This window comes from Chiloscyllium plagiosum, unplaced genomic scaffold, assembly GCF_037043375.1.
Source record: "Chiloscyllium plagiosum isolate Xiang-an unplaced genomic scaffold, Cpla_swu_hap1 HiC_scaffold_10, whole genome shotgun sequence".
NCBI lineage: Eukaryota > Metazoa > Chordata > Chondrichthyes > Orectolobiformes > Hemiscylliidae > Chiloscyllium > Chiloscyllium plagiosum.
In genome coordinates, this window is record NW_028270148.1 from 112,635,830 (window position 1) to 112,654,428 (window position 18,599).

The window sequence follows — 18,599 nt, forward strand, 5'->3', positions numbered from 1 at the left end:
CACAGCGTGTTCATATTGCTTGCCTGTTGATTGGCTCACCAGTAATCATCTCCCTAGCAACCGCAGGAGAGAGCCAGTGATTAGAGCGAGCATCTCCTTAGCATTTCTTTGTGTTCAACCCGCGGGATCAACTTTCCTCCCATTGGATGTCCCCAGTGGTATATATTTCCAGAGTGCTTTGGGGAGGAATGCAGTGCCATGTGGAACACTCAGGTAACTAGCAGCTTGGAAGTCTTGAAATTACTGAGGCAATGAGTGATCAGCAGATGAGTGTGGTAGTTCTAATTTAAGGCTACATACATTCAGGAAGTACTCAATTTGTAGGGGGGTGCTATTGTAGTGAAAGCTGTGTCAATTGTTATTGGGTGGCGCTCTGTTCAATTAACATTTTGGGAAAAATGTGAAGCTTGTTGGATTTTCTTCCAGGGGACAGTGAAATTCACAGTGCATACAGATTGTACAAGCAGTTGTGTTGATGAGCCGAATGGTTCTCCTGGGTCCCTTTATTTCAAAGCGCATCTCTACCACCATTTCCTCAGAATCTGTTGTTTCCTTTCTATCAGTTTTCTTCCTGCCGAGCCACAGCTTTCAGACAGCATTACCCTGTGGCCTTGACTCCGCACTGACTACATCGCTCTGATTTTCTTTCTCCCTCCATGCCTTGACAGTGAGCTGAGGAACTTACAGCAGAAAGCTCTGTGACATCTCTTTCCTTGATTCTTGCTGGCATTTAGAGTCCAGAGTGGATTTTGAAATCTGCCAAAAACATTTTTAAATCATCAATTATTAAAAGTCACATGGCATGGCCGATTATAATACCGTTTTGTTGTGGTATTGAGGGTGTCATACTTTGTCTATCGGCTCGATATCTCCCTGCATAGGAACACAGTAGAAGTAGATTGTTCAGCCCCTCAAGCCTGCTTGCCGTTCTATATCATGGCTGCTTCTCTACCTCAGTGTCATATTTCCCATGTCCCTCAATGACTGTTGCGTTGATAGGACATACAAAGAGGAGTAAGTGCAAAGGTGATTCACCTCAAATGAAACTAGGACTGTGAACTTCAACTTTCAGAAAGGATCAAAGCTCTTTTTTTCTTGAAAGAAGATTGTGAGGAGTGACCTGATAGGTGACCTTATAGAGGTTTATAAAATCAGGAGCGGTATAGTTAAGGTGAATGGCAGGTGCTTTTTCCCTAGGATGGGAGATTTCAGACTAGAGGACATATTTTTAAGGTAAGAGGAGAGAGATTTAAAAAGACGTGGCATCAATTTTTTTTCAGAGTTGGTGGAATTGAATTCCATTTGTGAAGTGAACTTGCTGAGGAAGTGGTGGATGTGGGTACAATTACAACATTTAACAGAACTTGGATAAGGACATATTTAAGAAACGTTTGGAGGGATATGGGCCATGACCAGCCAGGTGGCACGAGTTCAGTTTGGGATTATGTTCGGCATGGACTGATTGAACCAAAAGATCTGTTTCTGTGCTGCATGACTCTATGACTGTATAATATGAAAGTGTTTGGTAGGGTAGTCTTGTTCTATTTGTCAAAGAGACCAGACAAATAGGCTGTAAAGATAAACGAATCCAGTCAGAAATTCAGGAGAAATATTTTTACCCAGAGAGTGACCAGAACGTGCAAACCCGAGTCAATCATTCGGCCCATCGAGTCTGTTCCTGTATTCAATGAGATCATGACTGATCTCATAAACCTCAACTCCATTTTCCTGACTTTTTTCCTATTACCCTTGATTCACTTATAGATTAAAAATCTGTCTCAGCCTTAAATATGCTTAAAGAATTGCACAGCCTCACTATCCTCCTGGGTAGTTGGAGAAGGAGTAGTTGAGGAAAGTGCAGATGTATTTAAGAGGCATTTAGATCATAATGTGGATGGGAAAATGTAATGGGATGATATGTTGACAGGATTAGATGAAAAGAGATGAGAGAAGGTTCATGCAAAAAATAAGCATTGGATTGGGCAAACGGCCACATCATTTTTGTAAACACTTTGTGACTTTAAGACTTGGAGTAGACCTCATTTCTTGCAGAAACATGTTGGTAATCCCAAGCAATTCCCTTCAATTTGTACAAAGAGCAGTATGATTGATTCCACACTCAATTCCATATTGACCTTTCCATCTACACTTGGGCTACAGCACTAAAGGGGTGGCAGGGACCTTATTATCCTACTCAGCCCCTTCTCAGTTCCCTGTTCTTTTGCAATTAGTTACCAACGTTACTTTTTATCACCTGAGCAGAGTCCATCCCCATCTCTCTTTCCATTCCGCTGCCAAAAACACTTAATTGCACATTGCAGCATCTTCCAAAGTGGCCCACAGCCAGTGTCTCTTTTTGAACTGTAATCTTTAATATTCACTTGGGAATAGCACACAGCAACCAAAGACAAGATTCTCATACCCACCGTCAGGTTCGCTAGTGCTCTCACCCTTCTGCTTTTTCTCTGATCTTAGACCTGTGTTGTGCAGACTGTCCTGTTCTCAAAGGCTGCCGCACTGTTTTCCAAACTCTCTATTCTGCCATCAACAACTACAAAGGGGCCACACCCCTGCCCAGTACTGTTTCCCTTCGCAGATCCTCTGTAAGGTTTTTGTGTTCTGCCACCTTTCTGTATGTCGTGAATGGAGTAGAAATGTATGTTCTTCTTTTGGACATTAGCTGTGGTTAACTACAAGCCATCGTGTCAAAACAGATAATTGTCCACAGTGATTTCTCTTTCAATGATAATTGGATGAATGGCCTTAGGAACATATTCTGCACCACACAATGGGCGGGCAAGGAAATAGGTCCAAAGCCTATCTCAGCTGGAGTAGGAATTGCCATCCCACTGTCAGTGTTATTCTGAATCATACACTAGCCATTTAACCAATTTTGTAACCAGGCCCTCATTATGATACAGGTTATGTAGCAAAAATGCAAACTTTTATATAAAGCTGTGGTTGATGATATTTCGATTTTAAACAGCTATGAAATAAAATGCTTATTAGTTTAGAGCTGACATTTAAACAGGCCATTGAGGTCTGTTTTCAGGATAGGGGAGTCCAATACTAGAGGATATAGGTTTAAGATGAGAGGGCAAAGATTTAAAAGAGACCTAAGGGGCAACTTTTTCATGCAGAGTGTGGTACGTGTATGGAACGAACTGGCAACTTTTGTAAACTGTTTACTGTACTCATGTGAGTACATGTGACAATAAAGCTAATTCTAATTCTAAAATAGCAGCTGTTCACCACACTGTGGATGAGGAGGGCAACTTTCTTTGGATCTTTCTCAGCTGTGCCACCAGATGTGTTTCTCAGCAAAATTTTTACGGCCGAGGATTTTAGCTATGAGGTTGTTCAGAGAAGATGGAATTCCTCTCCCTGGATCAAAGGAGATTAAGGGTCGAATCTGTTGAGGTTTGTAAAAAAAAAAGACAGAGTTTGATAAGGTGGACAAGAAGCTAATGGCAGAATGACTAATTTAAGGTTTGGATAGAAAAGCTAGGGGTGTGTGAGGAAGAATCTTCATATGCAGCAAGAGGTCTTTATGCAGCAATACAGTCTTTATTCACTGCCTGTGAAGGTGGTGGAGGGGAGAGACAATGAGTTCAAAAATAAATTGTATTATATAGTCATATATTTGTATTATATGGCTGTTATACTTGTATTATAAATTAAGGTACATGAGGGAAATGAGGGATACAGAGTTTAGAACAAAGGAATGGGACAGACTGGATTGCTCTTAAGAGAGGCAGCATGGACTGAATGGGCCAAATGGCCTCCTGCCAAGCTAAAAGAAGTCTTGAGCGGCACCCTAATGAGCAGTGTGCGAGAAAGTAATGACATTTACATTCTCATTGAAGAGGAGGAACATGGGCTTTGACGGTTTAATAATGTCAGTTGTCTTGCTTGCACTTTGTTACATTTGATGAGAGCGGAGGGTGAGGAATGGATTGTCGAGATTATTGCATGTTTCAGTGAAATGAGATAATCACGTGTTGAGTTTCTGCAGCAGCGCTCTCTCTTTCTAGCAAAATCAAAACTTCTTCAGTAAAACCAGATATACAGTCAAAACTGGTAACCCATATAGCAAACTCTTGAATGAAGCTGTTCACATATTCAGTGTGACAGAAAAGCAGAATTCCAACTTTGGCTCACGCTTTGCAACCCAAAGAGCGCGTGATTACGGTCCCACTATTTTACAAAGGTGAGGAGCAACAACTGTATTTCCCTCGAGTCCTCCATTTGCATCGGCTCAGTGTCCAATGGGGTGATTCCTGTCGTAATCTATTTACATATTACACAATACTTCGAGAGATAGGCATGGTGTGTACAGACTGGATGTTTCCACTGGTTGGAGAATCGAGAGCAGTTTGGAAATAAGGGAGATAAAATAAAACGCTGAACTTCGGATGCTGAAGATCTGAAACGTGAACTGAAATTGCTGGAGAAACCCAGCAGGTCTGGCAGCATCTGTGGAAAGAGAGCAGAGTTAACTTTTCAGGTCCAGTGACCCTTCATTAGAACAGAAATTGCTGGAGAAACACAACAGTTCTAATGAAGGGTCACTGGACCTGAAAAGTTAACTCTGCTCTCTTTCCACAGATGCTGCCAGACCTGCTGGGTTTCTCCAGCAATTTCTGTTTTTGGTAGAAATCTGGACGGCATGGACAAGTTGGACCAAAGGGTCTGTTTCTGCATGTTACATCTCCACAACTCCATGACTCGAAAGGTGATGCCATTTATGACTGAAGTTGAGAGCCTTTGTAACTTCCTATTTCAGAGGGCTGTGGAAGTTCAGTCTTTGAGTATGTTTAAAGTAGAGATTGATTATCACAAATTTATCAATCATACTTATCAATCATAAAATTTATGGGAACAGTGTGAATAACAGCATTGAGCTGCTCAATCAGCCAAAATCATACTAAACAGCATAGCAGTGTTGATGGGCTGAATAGCCTCCTCTTGTCTTTATGTTCCTGAATAATAGTTTTGTATTGCCTGGCTATGTGAAGTAGGCTGTGATCCCAAACTCCTTGTTTGAAGTTAAAACGTTGTTCAATTTTGTTCACTGATTTCTTTTTACACTGGGCTGGGATTTGCTAAAAAAGTATATAATGAGGGTCTGAGCAAGACAAGCTACTATTGATGGACAATTCAGCCAGAAACGTGTGACAAGAAAGAGATAGCCCGTGAATTGTGAATCACCTCAGGGTGCAGGGCCCAACAGCATTGAAAAAGTAGCATCCCACTCTCGCCCTCTCTCAGACTCATTTGTGCATGAATTGTTCATGCAACTCTCTGCAGATAGTGAGTCTGGTAATGAATAGCGTACAGTACAGTTTTAACAATGTGTTTGTTTTGTAACTGCATGAGGAAACAACTCATTGGGCTCAGGGAGTGAGCAATTTAAACTGGAATTTCATGACTTCAGGTAGTGAATTTTTGGCGATGTAAAAAATGTCTTATCTTACATTTATAAACATTTTCTTTTCCTTTCTGTCTCTCTACTTTCTCTCTCTTTATCCCATTTTACTTTCCCATTTTCTGTTTCTCTTTCTGCAAATGATTTAACATTAAATTCACCCAATCCCTCAGTCCATTTATTTCTCACTCCTTTAAATTATTGATTAAATTGTTGGTTCTGTCCCCTAATAGTCAGAGGGAAATTGAGAACCAAACTTGTAAGGAGATCTCAGCTAGAGAAGGTGCAAAACTTGACCTCCTCTTCGGAAATAAGGCAGGGCAGGTGACTGAGGTGTCAGTGGGGGAGCACTTTGGGGCCCACAAACATAATTCTATTCGTTTTAAAATAGTGATGGAAAAGGATAGACCAGATCCAAAAATTGAAGTTCTAAATTGGAGAAAGGCCAATTTTGACGGTATTAGGCAAGAACTTTCGAAAGCTGATTGGATGCAGATGTTCGCAGATAAAGGGACGGCTGGAAAATGGGAAGCTTTCAGAAATGAGATAACAAGAATCCAGAGAAAGTATATTCCTATCAGGGTGAAAGGGAAGGCTGGTAGGTACAGGGAATGCTGGATGACTAAAGAAATTGAGGCCGGAGATGTGTTGCTGGAAAAGCGCAGCAGGTCAGGCAGCATCCAGGGAACAGGAGAATCGACGTTTCGGGCATAAGCCCTTCTTCAGGAATGAGGAAAGTTTGTCCAGCAGGCTAAGATAAAAAGTAGGGAGGAGGGACTTGGGGGAGGGGCGTCGGAAATGTGATAGGTGGAAAGAGGTCAAGGTGAGGGTGATAGGTCAGACTGGGGTGGGGGCGGGGAGGTCGGGAAGAAGATCTCAGGTTAGGAAGGCGGTGCTGAATTTGATGGATTTGACTGAGACAGGGTGGGGGGAGGGGAAATGAGGAAACTGGTGAAATCCGAGTTCATCCCTTGTGGTTGGAGGGTTCCTAGCCGGAAGATGAGGCGTTCTTCCTCCAACCGTCGTTTTGTTGTGGTCTGACGATGGAGGAGTCCAAAGACCTGCATATCCTTGGTGGAGTGGGAGGGGGAGTTGAAATGTTGAGCTACAGGGTGGTTGGGTTGGTTGGTCCGGGTGTCCCAAAGGAGTTCTCTGAAACGCTCCGCAAGTAGCCGGCCTGTCTCCCCAATATAGAGGAGGCCACATCGGGTGCAGAGGATGCAATAGATGATATGTGTGGAGGTGCAGGTGAATCTGTGGCGGATATGGAAGTTTCCTTTGGGGCCTTGGAGGGAGGTGAGGGGGGAGGTGTGGGCGCAAGTCTTGCACCTCCTGCGGTTGCAGGGGAAGGTGCCGGGAGTGGAGGTTGGGTTGGTGGGGGGTGTGGATCTGACGAGGGAGTCACGGAGGGAGTGGTCTTTACGGAATGCTGATAGGGGAGGGGAGGGAAATATATCCTTGGTGGTGGGGTCCGTTTGGAGGTAGCGGAAATGACGGCGGATGATGCGCTGTTTTTCTCCTTAAAGAAATTGAGGGTTTGGTTAAGGAAAAGAAGGAAGCATATGTCAGGTATAGACAGACAGATCGAGTGAATCCTTAGAAGAGTATAAAGAAAGTAGGAGTATACTTAAGAGGGAAATCAGGAGGGCAAAAAAGGGACATGAGATAGCTTTGGCAAATAGAATTAAGGAGAATCCAAAGGGTTTTTACAAATATATTAAGGACAAAAGGGTAACTAGGGAGAGAGTGGGGCCCCTCAAAGATCAGCAAGGCGGCCTTTATGTGGAGTCACAGAAAATGGGGGAGATACTAAATGAATATTTTGCATCAGTATTTACTGTGGAAAAGGATATGGAAGATATAGACTGTAGGGAAATAGATGGTGACATCTTGCAAAATGTCCAGATTACAGAGGAGGAAGTGCTGGATGTCTTGAAATGGTTAAAGGTGGATAAATCCCCAGGACCTGATCAGGTGTACCCGAGAACTCTGTGGGAAGCTAGAGAAGTGATTGCTGGGCCTCTTGCTGAGATATTTGTATCATCGATAGTCACAGGTGAGGTGCCGGAAGACTGGAGGTTGGCAAACATGGTGCCACTGTTTAAGAAGGGCAGTAAAGACAAGCCAGGGAACTATAGACTGTTGAGCCTGACGTCAGTGGTGGGCAAGTTGTTGGAGGGAATCCTGAGGGACAGGATGTACATGTATTTGGAAAGGCAAGGACTGGTTAGGGATAGTCAACATGGCGATGTGCATGGGAAATCATGTCTCACAAACTTGATTGAGTTGTTTGAAGAAGTAACAAAGAAGATTGATGAGGGCAGAGCAGTAGATGTGATATATATGGATTTCAGTAAGGCGTTTGACAAGGTTCCCATGGGAGACTGATTAGCAAGGTTAGATCTCATGGAATACAGGGAGAACTAGCCATTTGGATACAGAACTGGCTCAAAGGTAGAAGACAGAGGGTGGTGGTGGAGGGTTGTTTTTCAGACTGGAGGCCTGTGACCAGTGGAGTGCCACAAGGATCGGTGCTGAGTCCTCTGCTTTTTGACATTGACATAAATGGTTTGGATGCGAGCATAAGAGGTACAGTTAGTAAGTTTGCAGATGACACCAAAATTGGAGGTGTAGTGGACAGTGAAAAAGTTACCCCAGATTACAACAGGATCTGGACCAGATGGGCCAATGGGCTGAGAAGTAGCAGGGGGAGTTTAATTCAGATAAATGCGAGATGCTGCATTTTGGGAAAGCAAATCTTAACAGGACTAATACACTTAATGGTAAGGTCCAAGGGAGTGTTGCTGAACAAAGAGACCTTGGAATGCAGGTTCATAGCTCCTTGAAAGTGGAGTCGCAGGTAGATAGGATAGTGAAGAAGACGTTTGGTATGCTTTCCTTTATTGGTCAGAGTATTGAGTACAGGAGTTGGGGAGGACATTGGTCAGACCACTGTTGGAATATTGCGTGCAATTCTAGTCTCCTTCCTATCGGAAAGATGTTGTGAAATTTGAAAGGGTTCTGAAAAGATTTACAAGGATGTTGCCAGGGTTGGAGGATTAGAGCGACAGGGAGAGGCTGAACAGGCTGGGGCTGTTTTCCCTGGAGCGTTGGAGGCTAAGGGGTGACATTAAGAGGTTTACAAAATCATGAGGGGCATGGATAGGATAAATAGACAAAGTCTTTTCCCTGGAGTTAGGGAGTCCAGAACTAGAGGGCATAGGTTTAGGGTGAGAGGGGAAAGATATAAAAGAGACCTAAGGGGCAACTTTTTCACACAGAGGGTGCTATGTGTATGGAATGAGCTGCCAGAAGATGTGGTGGAGGCTGGTACAATTGCAACATTTAAGAGGCATTTGGATGGGTATGTGAATAGGTAGGGTTGGAGGAATATGGGCCAGGTGCTGGCAGGTGGGGCGAGATTGGGTTGGGATATCTGGTTGGCATGGACGGGTTGGACCGAAGGGTCTGTTTCCGTGCTGCACATCTCTATGACTCTATGATTCTATGTTGTTCGCCAGGGTCTTAAATGTGCTGTCGCCCTTGCACCATTGTTATCAACTGGTGCTTGTGGTATCTTGCGAGGCAAAAAACACTTTGATTCAACAGGTGTTGGAAAGTGTCTCAACTGGGCCTGTTGTTGTTACCTTGCTCCAGCAGCGTTTGCAACATGGTCTTGTTAATGCTAAAGTATTACCCTGTAGTGCAAACTAGACAAACAACCACTTTATAGCAAGGCACTTTATTATTGTCTGTTTATAATCTACTTATAGACCATATACCTCCATAAAACAATCAGAGCTTTATCGAGATAAGCATACAATAAACGGAGATATGATCAGAGATAAGTCAAGTGAGGTATACTCACAATATTCTGCTCTGTAATAAAGAATAAGGATACTTACCTCTATAAATAAGCTGGATTTGTTTTGTGCTACATTGCTAAGGAAAGAGAATGGTCACTAATGCTTATATAAATAATTTGTGTCCTTGTTCAGTTTTAGTGATACAATGCCAATGGTTATGACCTCTTGTTTTGCTATCATAGTCATGGTGGTGCTCATTATGATCATATATTTGAGATCCTTCAATATTATTGAAATGCGCCAACAGCAGCCTGCATTTATGCAGCACCTTCAACAAAGTGAAACGATTCAAGGCAATGAGGAGTGTTGATATGGAATGATAGCATCTTTTTAAAGCAATGATTGCACAACGGCTTCCTTTCAATATTATTATTGCAGAACAAAACAGGTTTGCAGATCAGAAATAAAGAGTATTGGGTGAGGTGTTGGGTAGCGGTAGTGCAAAGGTTGTGCTTTTTAACGGAACGGTAGATTTGATGGGAGAATCGCTGAGAAAGTCTTTGTAATGTAATTGCTGTTTCATGTAGGTGGATAGAGGAGAATACTGTTTGCAATTTCCTTACAGTTTTTTTGATCTGTCTAATCTAGACTGACATGTGGAAGCACACAAAATATGCCATCCATTTTCAGCAGTTTCAGAGTGGATGACTCATATCCTCCAAGCTAGTTGCGCATTATATCTGTAAATGTTTTGTTTTTTAAAATCTTGTAATGATTGTTTCCTTGGTCATTCTTGGTTTGCAAGTAGGAGGCAGAGGAGGTGGTGGAGGGTTGTTTTTCAGACCGGAGGCCTGTGACCAGTGGTGTGCCTCAAGGATTGGTGCTGGGTCCACTACTTTTTTGTCATTTATATAAATGGCTTGGATGTGGATAGAAAGGATGTTGAGCTAAAGGGAGAGGCTGAATAGGCTGGGGCTATTTTCCCTGGGGCATCATGAGGGGCATGGATAGGGTGGATAGCCAAGGTCTTTTCCCTGGGGTGGGGACGTCCAAAGCGAGAGGGCATAGGTTTAAAGTGAGAGGGAAAAGATTTAAAAGGGACCTGAGGGGCAATCTTTTCTTTCAGAGGGTGGTGAGTGTATGGAATGAGCTGCCAGAGGAAGTGGTGGAGGCTGGTACAATTGCAACATTTAAAAGTTGTCTGGATGGGTATATGAATAGGAAGGGTTTAGAGGGATATGGGCCAAGTGCTGTCAAATGGGACTAGATTAATTTAGGGTATCTGGTTGGCATGGAGAGGTTGGACTGAAACAGTTGTTTCCCTGCTGTACATTGCCAAGGCTCGATGTGGTTCATTTTCAGCAGTTCCAGAGTGAATACCTCACATCCTCAAAACTGGTCGTTTATTACATCTGTATATGATTTGTCTAATTTTTTTTTTAAAAACCTTGTAATGATTCTTTCTTGCCCATTCTTCTTCAAAGTTTTAAGCAGTGCTTTAAAAAGTAAAGTATTGTATCAGTGACATCCTGTTAGTCATACTGTACAACGTGAAGTAACTTTGCATCTGTGTAAACTACATTGTATGTTGGATTGGATTTTTTGTGGTCAGTAGCAAATATTTGGCACTCCTCATTGACCTCCATCCAGGAAAGCTACACCCAAACATCTAGCAATTGCTGTGGTGTTGATTTCGGTTGATTTCCTCTATTCCAGCCAACATTCTTTCAGATGTCAGAAAGGACAAACTGTTTACATTGAAGTATTCCCATAAAACCACTAAACATCTTTTAGTTTTAATCTTCTGCTTTTCAGAGTGAAATAAATATAATGTACGCATGGGATTAAGTAGAAGATAAAATATCATACACAAGCTTACTTCTTTTTAATAAAGTGGATTTTAAAAAAATAATTATCATGAAATTTCACATTCAATGCATAGACGCTGCTCTTTCAGGGCCAGAGAGAGTGTTTAGAAGTAATTATAAAGCTTTATCGTTTAAAAAAGATAGTTACACTTCACTTAACAAGTTTTAACGCTTTCATTTTTTTTACGTGAGACTACCAGTTTAAGAATGGAAGCTGACATCAGTTCATTGATATCTAATTGATAAAGAGAGCTCAATAGCACATCCTCTGTGAAAGCATTCTATCACTAATTTCTAGGAGATGCTGGAGCTCAGAGTCGAGAGTCTGGTGAAGGAAAAGCACAAGCAGGTCAGGCAGCATCTGAGGAGCAGGAGAATCAACATTTCGGGCATAAGCCCTTCATCATGAACCTGGTTCCTGATGAAGGGCTTATGCCCAAAACATCAATTCTTCTGCTCCTTGGATGCTGCCTGACCTGCTGTGCTTTTCCAGCATTACAATCACTAATTTCTAGTAACTTCTAATTTTCTACTTTAACTGCACATGTTCTGGAGTGCAAACGTCATTGACAGTTTGAGAGAAGCAGTGATGACAAATACTAAGGCTTGAACGAATATCTTTAACTTGACAAACATCTGGCCTAAAAGGCTAGCTTGTTTTTTGTGGAGTGTTAGATTTCTCTATTACAATGAAAGTTGAACTCTTTAAAGCTTGTTTACAACATTCAAGTTTCTACTTCAGTGTCACAATAATTTGTTTTGCACTCTGTAAAATGACAATTTTCACTTCCTTTTACATTTTAATAAGCTTGCTGTGAGGATCCTTCAGTGTGATTGGCTGTCCATCCTGCTTGACATTATTACTGTTATATCTTAGCTGGAGATCCCTTGACTTGACATATGATTCAAAATGTACTAATGAAATCAGACCGTATGCTATGCTTCAGAGAATTATAGACTAACGCTGTACAGAATGTGACAGAAAGTAGTTCTGCAGGCTCTGTGATAGAATTATCCAATTACTCTCATTCCCCTCCTCTTTATCCATAACCCTCCTCTTTTCCTCCAAGAATTTATCTCATTCCCTTTTGAAAATTATGGTGGAATTTGCTTTCACCATCCACTGCAACCGTGGATTCCAGATCACAATAACTCACTAGGTTAAAAAAAAAACATTTGCCAATATCTTTTGCTTTGATTAAAGGTGATTGTGGTTAGACATAAGGTTCACTTTTGTAAACAAAAATATCTTTTATTCCAGTGTCTAGGCGTGATCCAATTTATATTATTACATTTTTTTTTTCAAAAACATCACCCATGTTTAGCAATGATTCTGCTCTGCAAAAGCCGATCACTTCTCCATGTCTCTTGAGTGAAGCAGTGGAGTAGAATTTGCTGTCGTGAAGAAGGATTCTGAGGAAGGGTCACTAGACTCGGAGCATTAACTCTGCTTTTTCTCCACAGATGCTGCCAGACCTGCTGTGTTTTTCCAGCAATTTCTGTTTCTCTTGCTGTAGTTTGATTTGATTTGATTTATTATTGTCACATGCGCCTCGGTACAGTGAGAAGTTTTGTTTTGTGTGCAGTACAGGCAGACCACACTGTACAAAGTGCATTCGGGTAATAGAACAGAGCCAGGAATATAATGTTACAGCTGCAGAGAGGATGCACAGAGAGTGAGATCAACATTAAAGTTAAAATTTGACAGAACCATTCAGAAGTCTAATACCAGTGGGGAAGAAGCTTTTCTTGAATCTATTTGTACGTGTTTACAAACTTTTATATGTTATGCCTGACAGGAGAAGGTGGAAGACAGTATAACTGGGGTGGGAGGGGTCTATGAATAGGGGTCTTGCTTCCCTGAGGCAGTGGGAAGTATAGATGGATGGGCTGTGTTCATGACTCTCTGTAGTTTCTTGTGGTCTTGGAAAGAACAATTGCCAAACCACGCTATGATACATCCAGATGTTGCAGTGATGTTGGTGAATTTGCCTTTCCATTGGGTCAGTTTTCAAGCACAGGAGGTGGGGGTTATTGTTATCCTGTTGGCTCAGATTTGGTTGTTTTTTTCTTTTTTCAATCCAGGGATTTTGGCCTGTTGCGAATCCCACTGGTTTTAATCGCTTAGTGATTAGCAACTGTGCCGTCAGTTACCTGGGGATTACGTCTCCTGAAACCTGCCGTTCTCTCTCTCTTGTCTGCTGGTAGACATTCCATAAAACCTATTTGCCAAGCTCTCGGTCCCAATTTCCTTATGTGACCCAGTGATCTGATTTAGTGTGACGTTGCTCCTATGAAACACCTTGGGGGTTTCTCAGTACGGTATAGGCACTACAGATATGCAGGCGAAAGTGAGAACTGCAGATGCTGGAGATCAGAGTCTAGATTAGAGTGGTGCTGGAAAAGCACAGCAGGTCAGGCAGCATCTGAGGAGCAGGAAAATCGACGTTTTGGGCAGGAGTCCTTCATCAGGAATGAAGTCAAAAGGCTCCTGCCCAAAACGTCGATTCTCCTGCTCCTCGGATGCTGCCTGACCTGCTGAGCTTTTCCAGCACCACTCTAATCTAGACTGCAAGAATGCAAGTTGGTGTTGTTGCTATTACCTGTGGCAGTGTGAATGTCTGAAGCAAGCAATACTGTGCTTTAGTTTCTGATGGCCTCCATTATGCTTTGCTTTCAGTCGATGGCTGCATTCACAGAGCCGCGGGACCGAAATTGTTGTTAGCCTGTCGCCAACTAAACGGGTGCAACACCGGAGATGCCAAGATTACACCAGGCTACGATCTTCCTGCAAAGCGTAAGTGCTCTCATTTTATCTCAGACAGCCTGTTGAGCATGTCTATGTTCCAGTGTACTGTTTAACCACATCAGCTGCAAAGTTTCTGGCATGAAGCTGGTGCCCTCTTGGCTATTCCCAAAGAGGTTATTGTTGATGCATCTCCCTGTGTGTGGAGGACTAGAGAATTATCCTGAGGGAACCCCATTGCACTTCAGCGACTCTGAAAGTCTCAGCTTTCAGTCAAAGTTGCAGTTCCTGCAGCTGAAGGAAAGGAAGTAACTGCGGTGACAATTGTTTCGATGCTGATCTCCTTCCGAGCAATTAATTCTGGTTTTATCAGAAGTTGCTTTAAATGTGAAGGATTTTGTACAAAAGATCAATGGGTTTTGCTCTTGTTCTGTTGAAATCAAATGCTTGATCTTCCATGTTGCCTTGTGACAATCAGAGCCTGTTACATCTACCAATGGCTTAATGCGGTAATTAGCAGCAATGCGTGGTCGTTGTAAAGCAAGCTCTCAAAGGTGAAAGTAACTTCAGGTTAAATGTTTGACCTGGAGCATATGGCAAGTATCTAATTACATTTCAAAAAGATCTTACAATTTTTGTAATGATTTCACTTTGTAAAAGCTGATTACTAACTCCATTCTTTGAGGGAAATTGCAGAGTCTGCTGTATGTGATACTGGTGAAAGTATTGAATCTGTTCTAGAACTCAGCGTTATTGGAAGTCTGTTGCTGCAAACCTGCTCGTTCTCAGCTTCTCTTGGAGTTGGCTTCTTTGAACATAATGCAAATGATTGAATGGAGGAAGCAGCAATCTTAGACCTTGGACCATCTTATAGAAACTGGCTTGGACAATATTGAGGATGGCCTCTGCTTCTGGAAATATATATCGGAAGATAAGAAGCTCAGAGACCTTTAACTCTCATGAAATTATCTAGTAGCTGGCTGCCAGTCTGAGATCTTTTTTATATTTTGTAATATCGGTGGTTGGTGCTGGGCGAGAGTTTGAGCTGATGATCTTGTGTAGAATTTGGTCAGCCATGTTGTTTGAAAAACAAATGTTGGTGTTGTGTTGTCACAACTTGCTACTTTGCCACTTCTCAGGCCACTTTTTTTTCTGTCACTGTGTGAGGTTGAAAGAATCAGGGCTGTCATGAACTGTAAATGTGAGCAATGAGTTGCTATGATATTCGCTCTAAATAGCATGGGACGGGCTGTGGTCACCTGCTCGTGCTTTCTCTCAACATTCCCCCCCCTCTTGGTGCAAACAAACTCGATTAAATTGGGATGCAACATACTTGGAAGAGGTTTCTTAGACTTGGATGAAATGCTTCCTCCAAGCTTCAAAGGGTCTGAGCTGCTGTTCAGAAACAGATGCATTGATTGCCAATTGCGCAAGTTAGAGATAAAACAAAAATTTCAGATGCTGGAATCCAAAATAGACAGGCAGGAGGCTGGAACAACACAGCAGGCCAGGCAGAATTAGAAGGTGGAGAAGTTGCTATCGCACTTGGATCTAGAAGATCTGTACAGTGGCAGGGAAGACTAGAGGGAATGTAGCATGGAAGTTGAATATATCATTCATAGCTCTACCACCTCCCTAGCGATGCTGTTCATGTATGCATCAGAGAATCAGTAATAATTTTGAAATGATGTTCTCCTCCAGCCCCACAAGAGATCACAGCACACATCTGATTCTGGTCTCTTGAGCATCCTTGATTTCGGTTACTCTCACCATTGGCAGCCATTGCCTGGGCCCTAAGCTCTGTACCTCCCTGGCTAAGCCTCTCTGCTTCTTTACATTTTTTTCCTATCTAAGACACTCTGTAAAACTTACAGCAAAACGTGAACAATCTTTGTGTCATGTACCTTAATCCCAGCTCTGGTGGATCGGTTCCAAATTTTTATTGAAGACATTTTTTGCAAATTGCCGTGGGAGGGATTTACAATGTAATCGGTGCTAGACAATTGCAATTTTTTCAGATTGCGATGAAATTGATTTTTGTTATTAGAGTATCTAATGAGAGTTAACAGTCTACTTAAATAAATTACAATGATATCTAAGTCAGAATTTGACCGATGCAGGACATTTCTTCAGAGATCACCAAAACTAAGGCTGCAGAAAATCCTCAGGCTTTCTGACTCACTCCCACCCTGACTTGAACATCAGCCCTTTGGATGTAGGTTGGCTTGTGTTCCTGCCCGAAAGGAAGCCTTGTGCCTGGTAGAGCAGCGTCCAGTCCATTTACAAAGGTGTTGGTCTTGATGGGAATTGGGAAATGGAATTTGGATGTTGCTGCTTTCCTGTGAGAGCAAATTCAGTGGAATCCAGTTATGTACCAACCATGGGAAATGCCCTAGTTATCCTTGATGGGACCCATGAATTTTAAGTTTTCAAGCACTTTGTTGATGTGAAATTGCGAAGGAGAATGTCCCTTCGGGCTCTGGATGGTTAGGACAGAGTCTCTCACCAATCCTCCTCCCTAGGTATTTTCAATAAATCTGTTCAGATATTCAAACATTCTGAGATACCTCTAGATTAGGTGGGATCTGAATCCGGCTCTTCTGACCCAGAGGTACTGTGCCCAGTTCTGGTCGCCCTGTAATAGGAAGGATATTATTAAACTGGACAGGGTTCAGAAGAGACTTACCAGGATGTTGTTGGGTATGAGAGGTTTGAGTTGTCAAGAAAGGAAGGATAGGCTGGGACTTCTTTCACTGGAGGTTGAGAGGAGATCTTAAAGAAGTTTATAAAATCCTGAGGGGTATGGATAGGGTTAATGATAGGTGTCTTTTCTCTCGGATGGGGGATTTCAAGACTGGGGACATATTTTTAAGGTGAGAGGAGAAAGATTTAAAAAAGACATGAGGGAAAATTCTTTACACAGAGAGTGATTCGTGTATGGAATGAACCTCTTGAGGAGGTGATGGGTGTGGGCACAATTGCAAAATTAAAATACATTTGGCTAAGTATATAAATAGGAAAGATTTGGAGTGATATGGGACAGGAACAGGCAGGTGGGACTAGTTTAGTTTAGGACAATGTTCGACATGGACTGGTTGGACCAAAGGGTCTGACTCCAACTCTATGACACTACCAGTGTACACAAGTTTAAGAGCCTGTCTAATTATAAAAAGGTAGACATTAGACTGCGGGTGATTCTTAACAAGAGGCACTTGTCTTATGTAACAAGAGATTATTGCAAGACAGCAGCAGCCTCAAGTTACATTTGCTAGTTTGCCATGATTACTTTAGGTTATCAGGAGGTAGGGATGTCACTTCTGACCCCATTGGGATTTCACGCAAAATTGTTGCATTCTCGCCCAAAGATTGCAAGATATCGCCAGATCAGATGGGACATAATTTAACTTCAGTATCGACTCTTTGAGAGCTGTTACCTTATGCAATAGGGAAATCCAACATCCTCCTCTGAGCTGACACTGTTTTTAATGGCTTGTTAAATACCCTGGATGTAACTATGTTACAGTAGGCATCCATCATTAATTTGATTTTGATTTTATTCTCATGTGAACTCAAGTTCAAAAGTGCAGGAGTACAATGCAAACTGCATAATGTCACCATACAAGACGCTGCCTTGGATACAGGTACAGAATCTTAAGGACAAGGTAAAAAGAAAGATCAAAGTTAAACACTTGCAGTAATTATAGTAAGGCATAGGAAATAAAGTTTAAAGTTACACATTGCAGACCTTCTTAGTTTTAAATGGAAAATGAAGAAATAAATCTGAAAGAGCCACATGAAACAGTGGATCCTGTAGTGTATTGAAAATAGCATTGTGTATTTTATCCAGACGAGGCTGCAAAATTGACACACATCCCAGCAGGTGAAGTCTGTGGGCTGAGATAATGAAAGGTCTGTGTCAAACAGCTCGTGTCATTCTTATTCTCACTCTCGCTGGGCTGAGCATGCAATTGTTTCTTTCCCAAGAACTTCACAGATCCCTGAATGTTGAAGCTGGATGTCCTGGCTGTTGTATTTTGACATGTGCAGATTTCTGAGGGGACTACGGTCCACAGGTTCTGGCACAGCACGGTGTCTTATCTAAACATTTTTTTGAATGCAGTGATGCTCGTCTGACACTTCATATTTCACAAGTGAGTTGGAATTCATCTCGATGATCAGGTTAGCTCCTCTGTGTCAGCAGTAGGTTTTTCTTCATTTGCACTTCCCAAAGATAGGAAGGGCCCGACAGTAATGTATCTTCGTTCCTGAAGTGATTTACCTGTATTGTGCAAAGAGATAAATGCAGCACAACATGAAAGATCTTGTCACTGTGAAAGGAAAGGGATAGATTTACTGACGCCTCCTGCTTGTGTGGTCTTCCTGCTTCACCTTGCTGAAAAGCAGCTCCAATCACATTCACCGTCAAACACAGCAAAAGTCATCTGCTACTTTCAACGCTTTTGACATTAACATGAGCCCCACCACCGTCAGACACTGTGACCCGATGTTCTGTTGTTGAAGCCTGTAGTTTTATTTCCACTGACAGGAATGCTGTGAATACCCCAAGCTGGGCAGCCTGAGTTGGACCTTAAGACTCTTCCTCGTTCCTGGGGATGGATGTTAAGATCTGGGATCTTTGCTCTGTCAGTCCGACCGTCTTTTTTTCCAAAAGAAGGGGAGGCCATTCACTCCATCGTGACTGTACTTGTATTTAGACTGAGCAGTTGTGTTTACCCTGAGGCACGCCTCCC

General features: G+C 42.3%; 1 protein-coding gene across 3 annotated transcripts in view; it reads left to right on the forward strand.

Moving 5' to 3' along the window:
* The window catches only part of macrod2 (mono-ADP ribosylhydrolase 2), a 946,626-nt gene that overhangs the window by 282,695 nt on the left and 645,332 nt on the right, over positions 1-18,599 (forward strand). For all 3 annotated transcript variants that reach the window (XM_043696641.2, XM_043696642.2, XM_043696644.2), the window contains exon 6: positions 13,783-13,899. In XM_043696641.2, the coding sequence (XP_043552576.1) occupies positions 13,783-13,899 (117 nt within the window). The remainder of the gene's footprint in view (positions 1-13,782; positions 13,900-18,599) is intronic.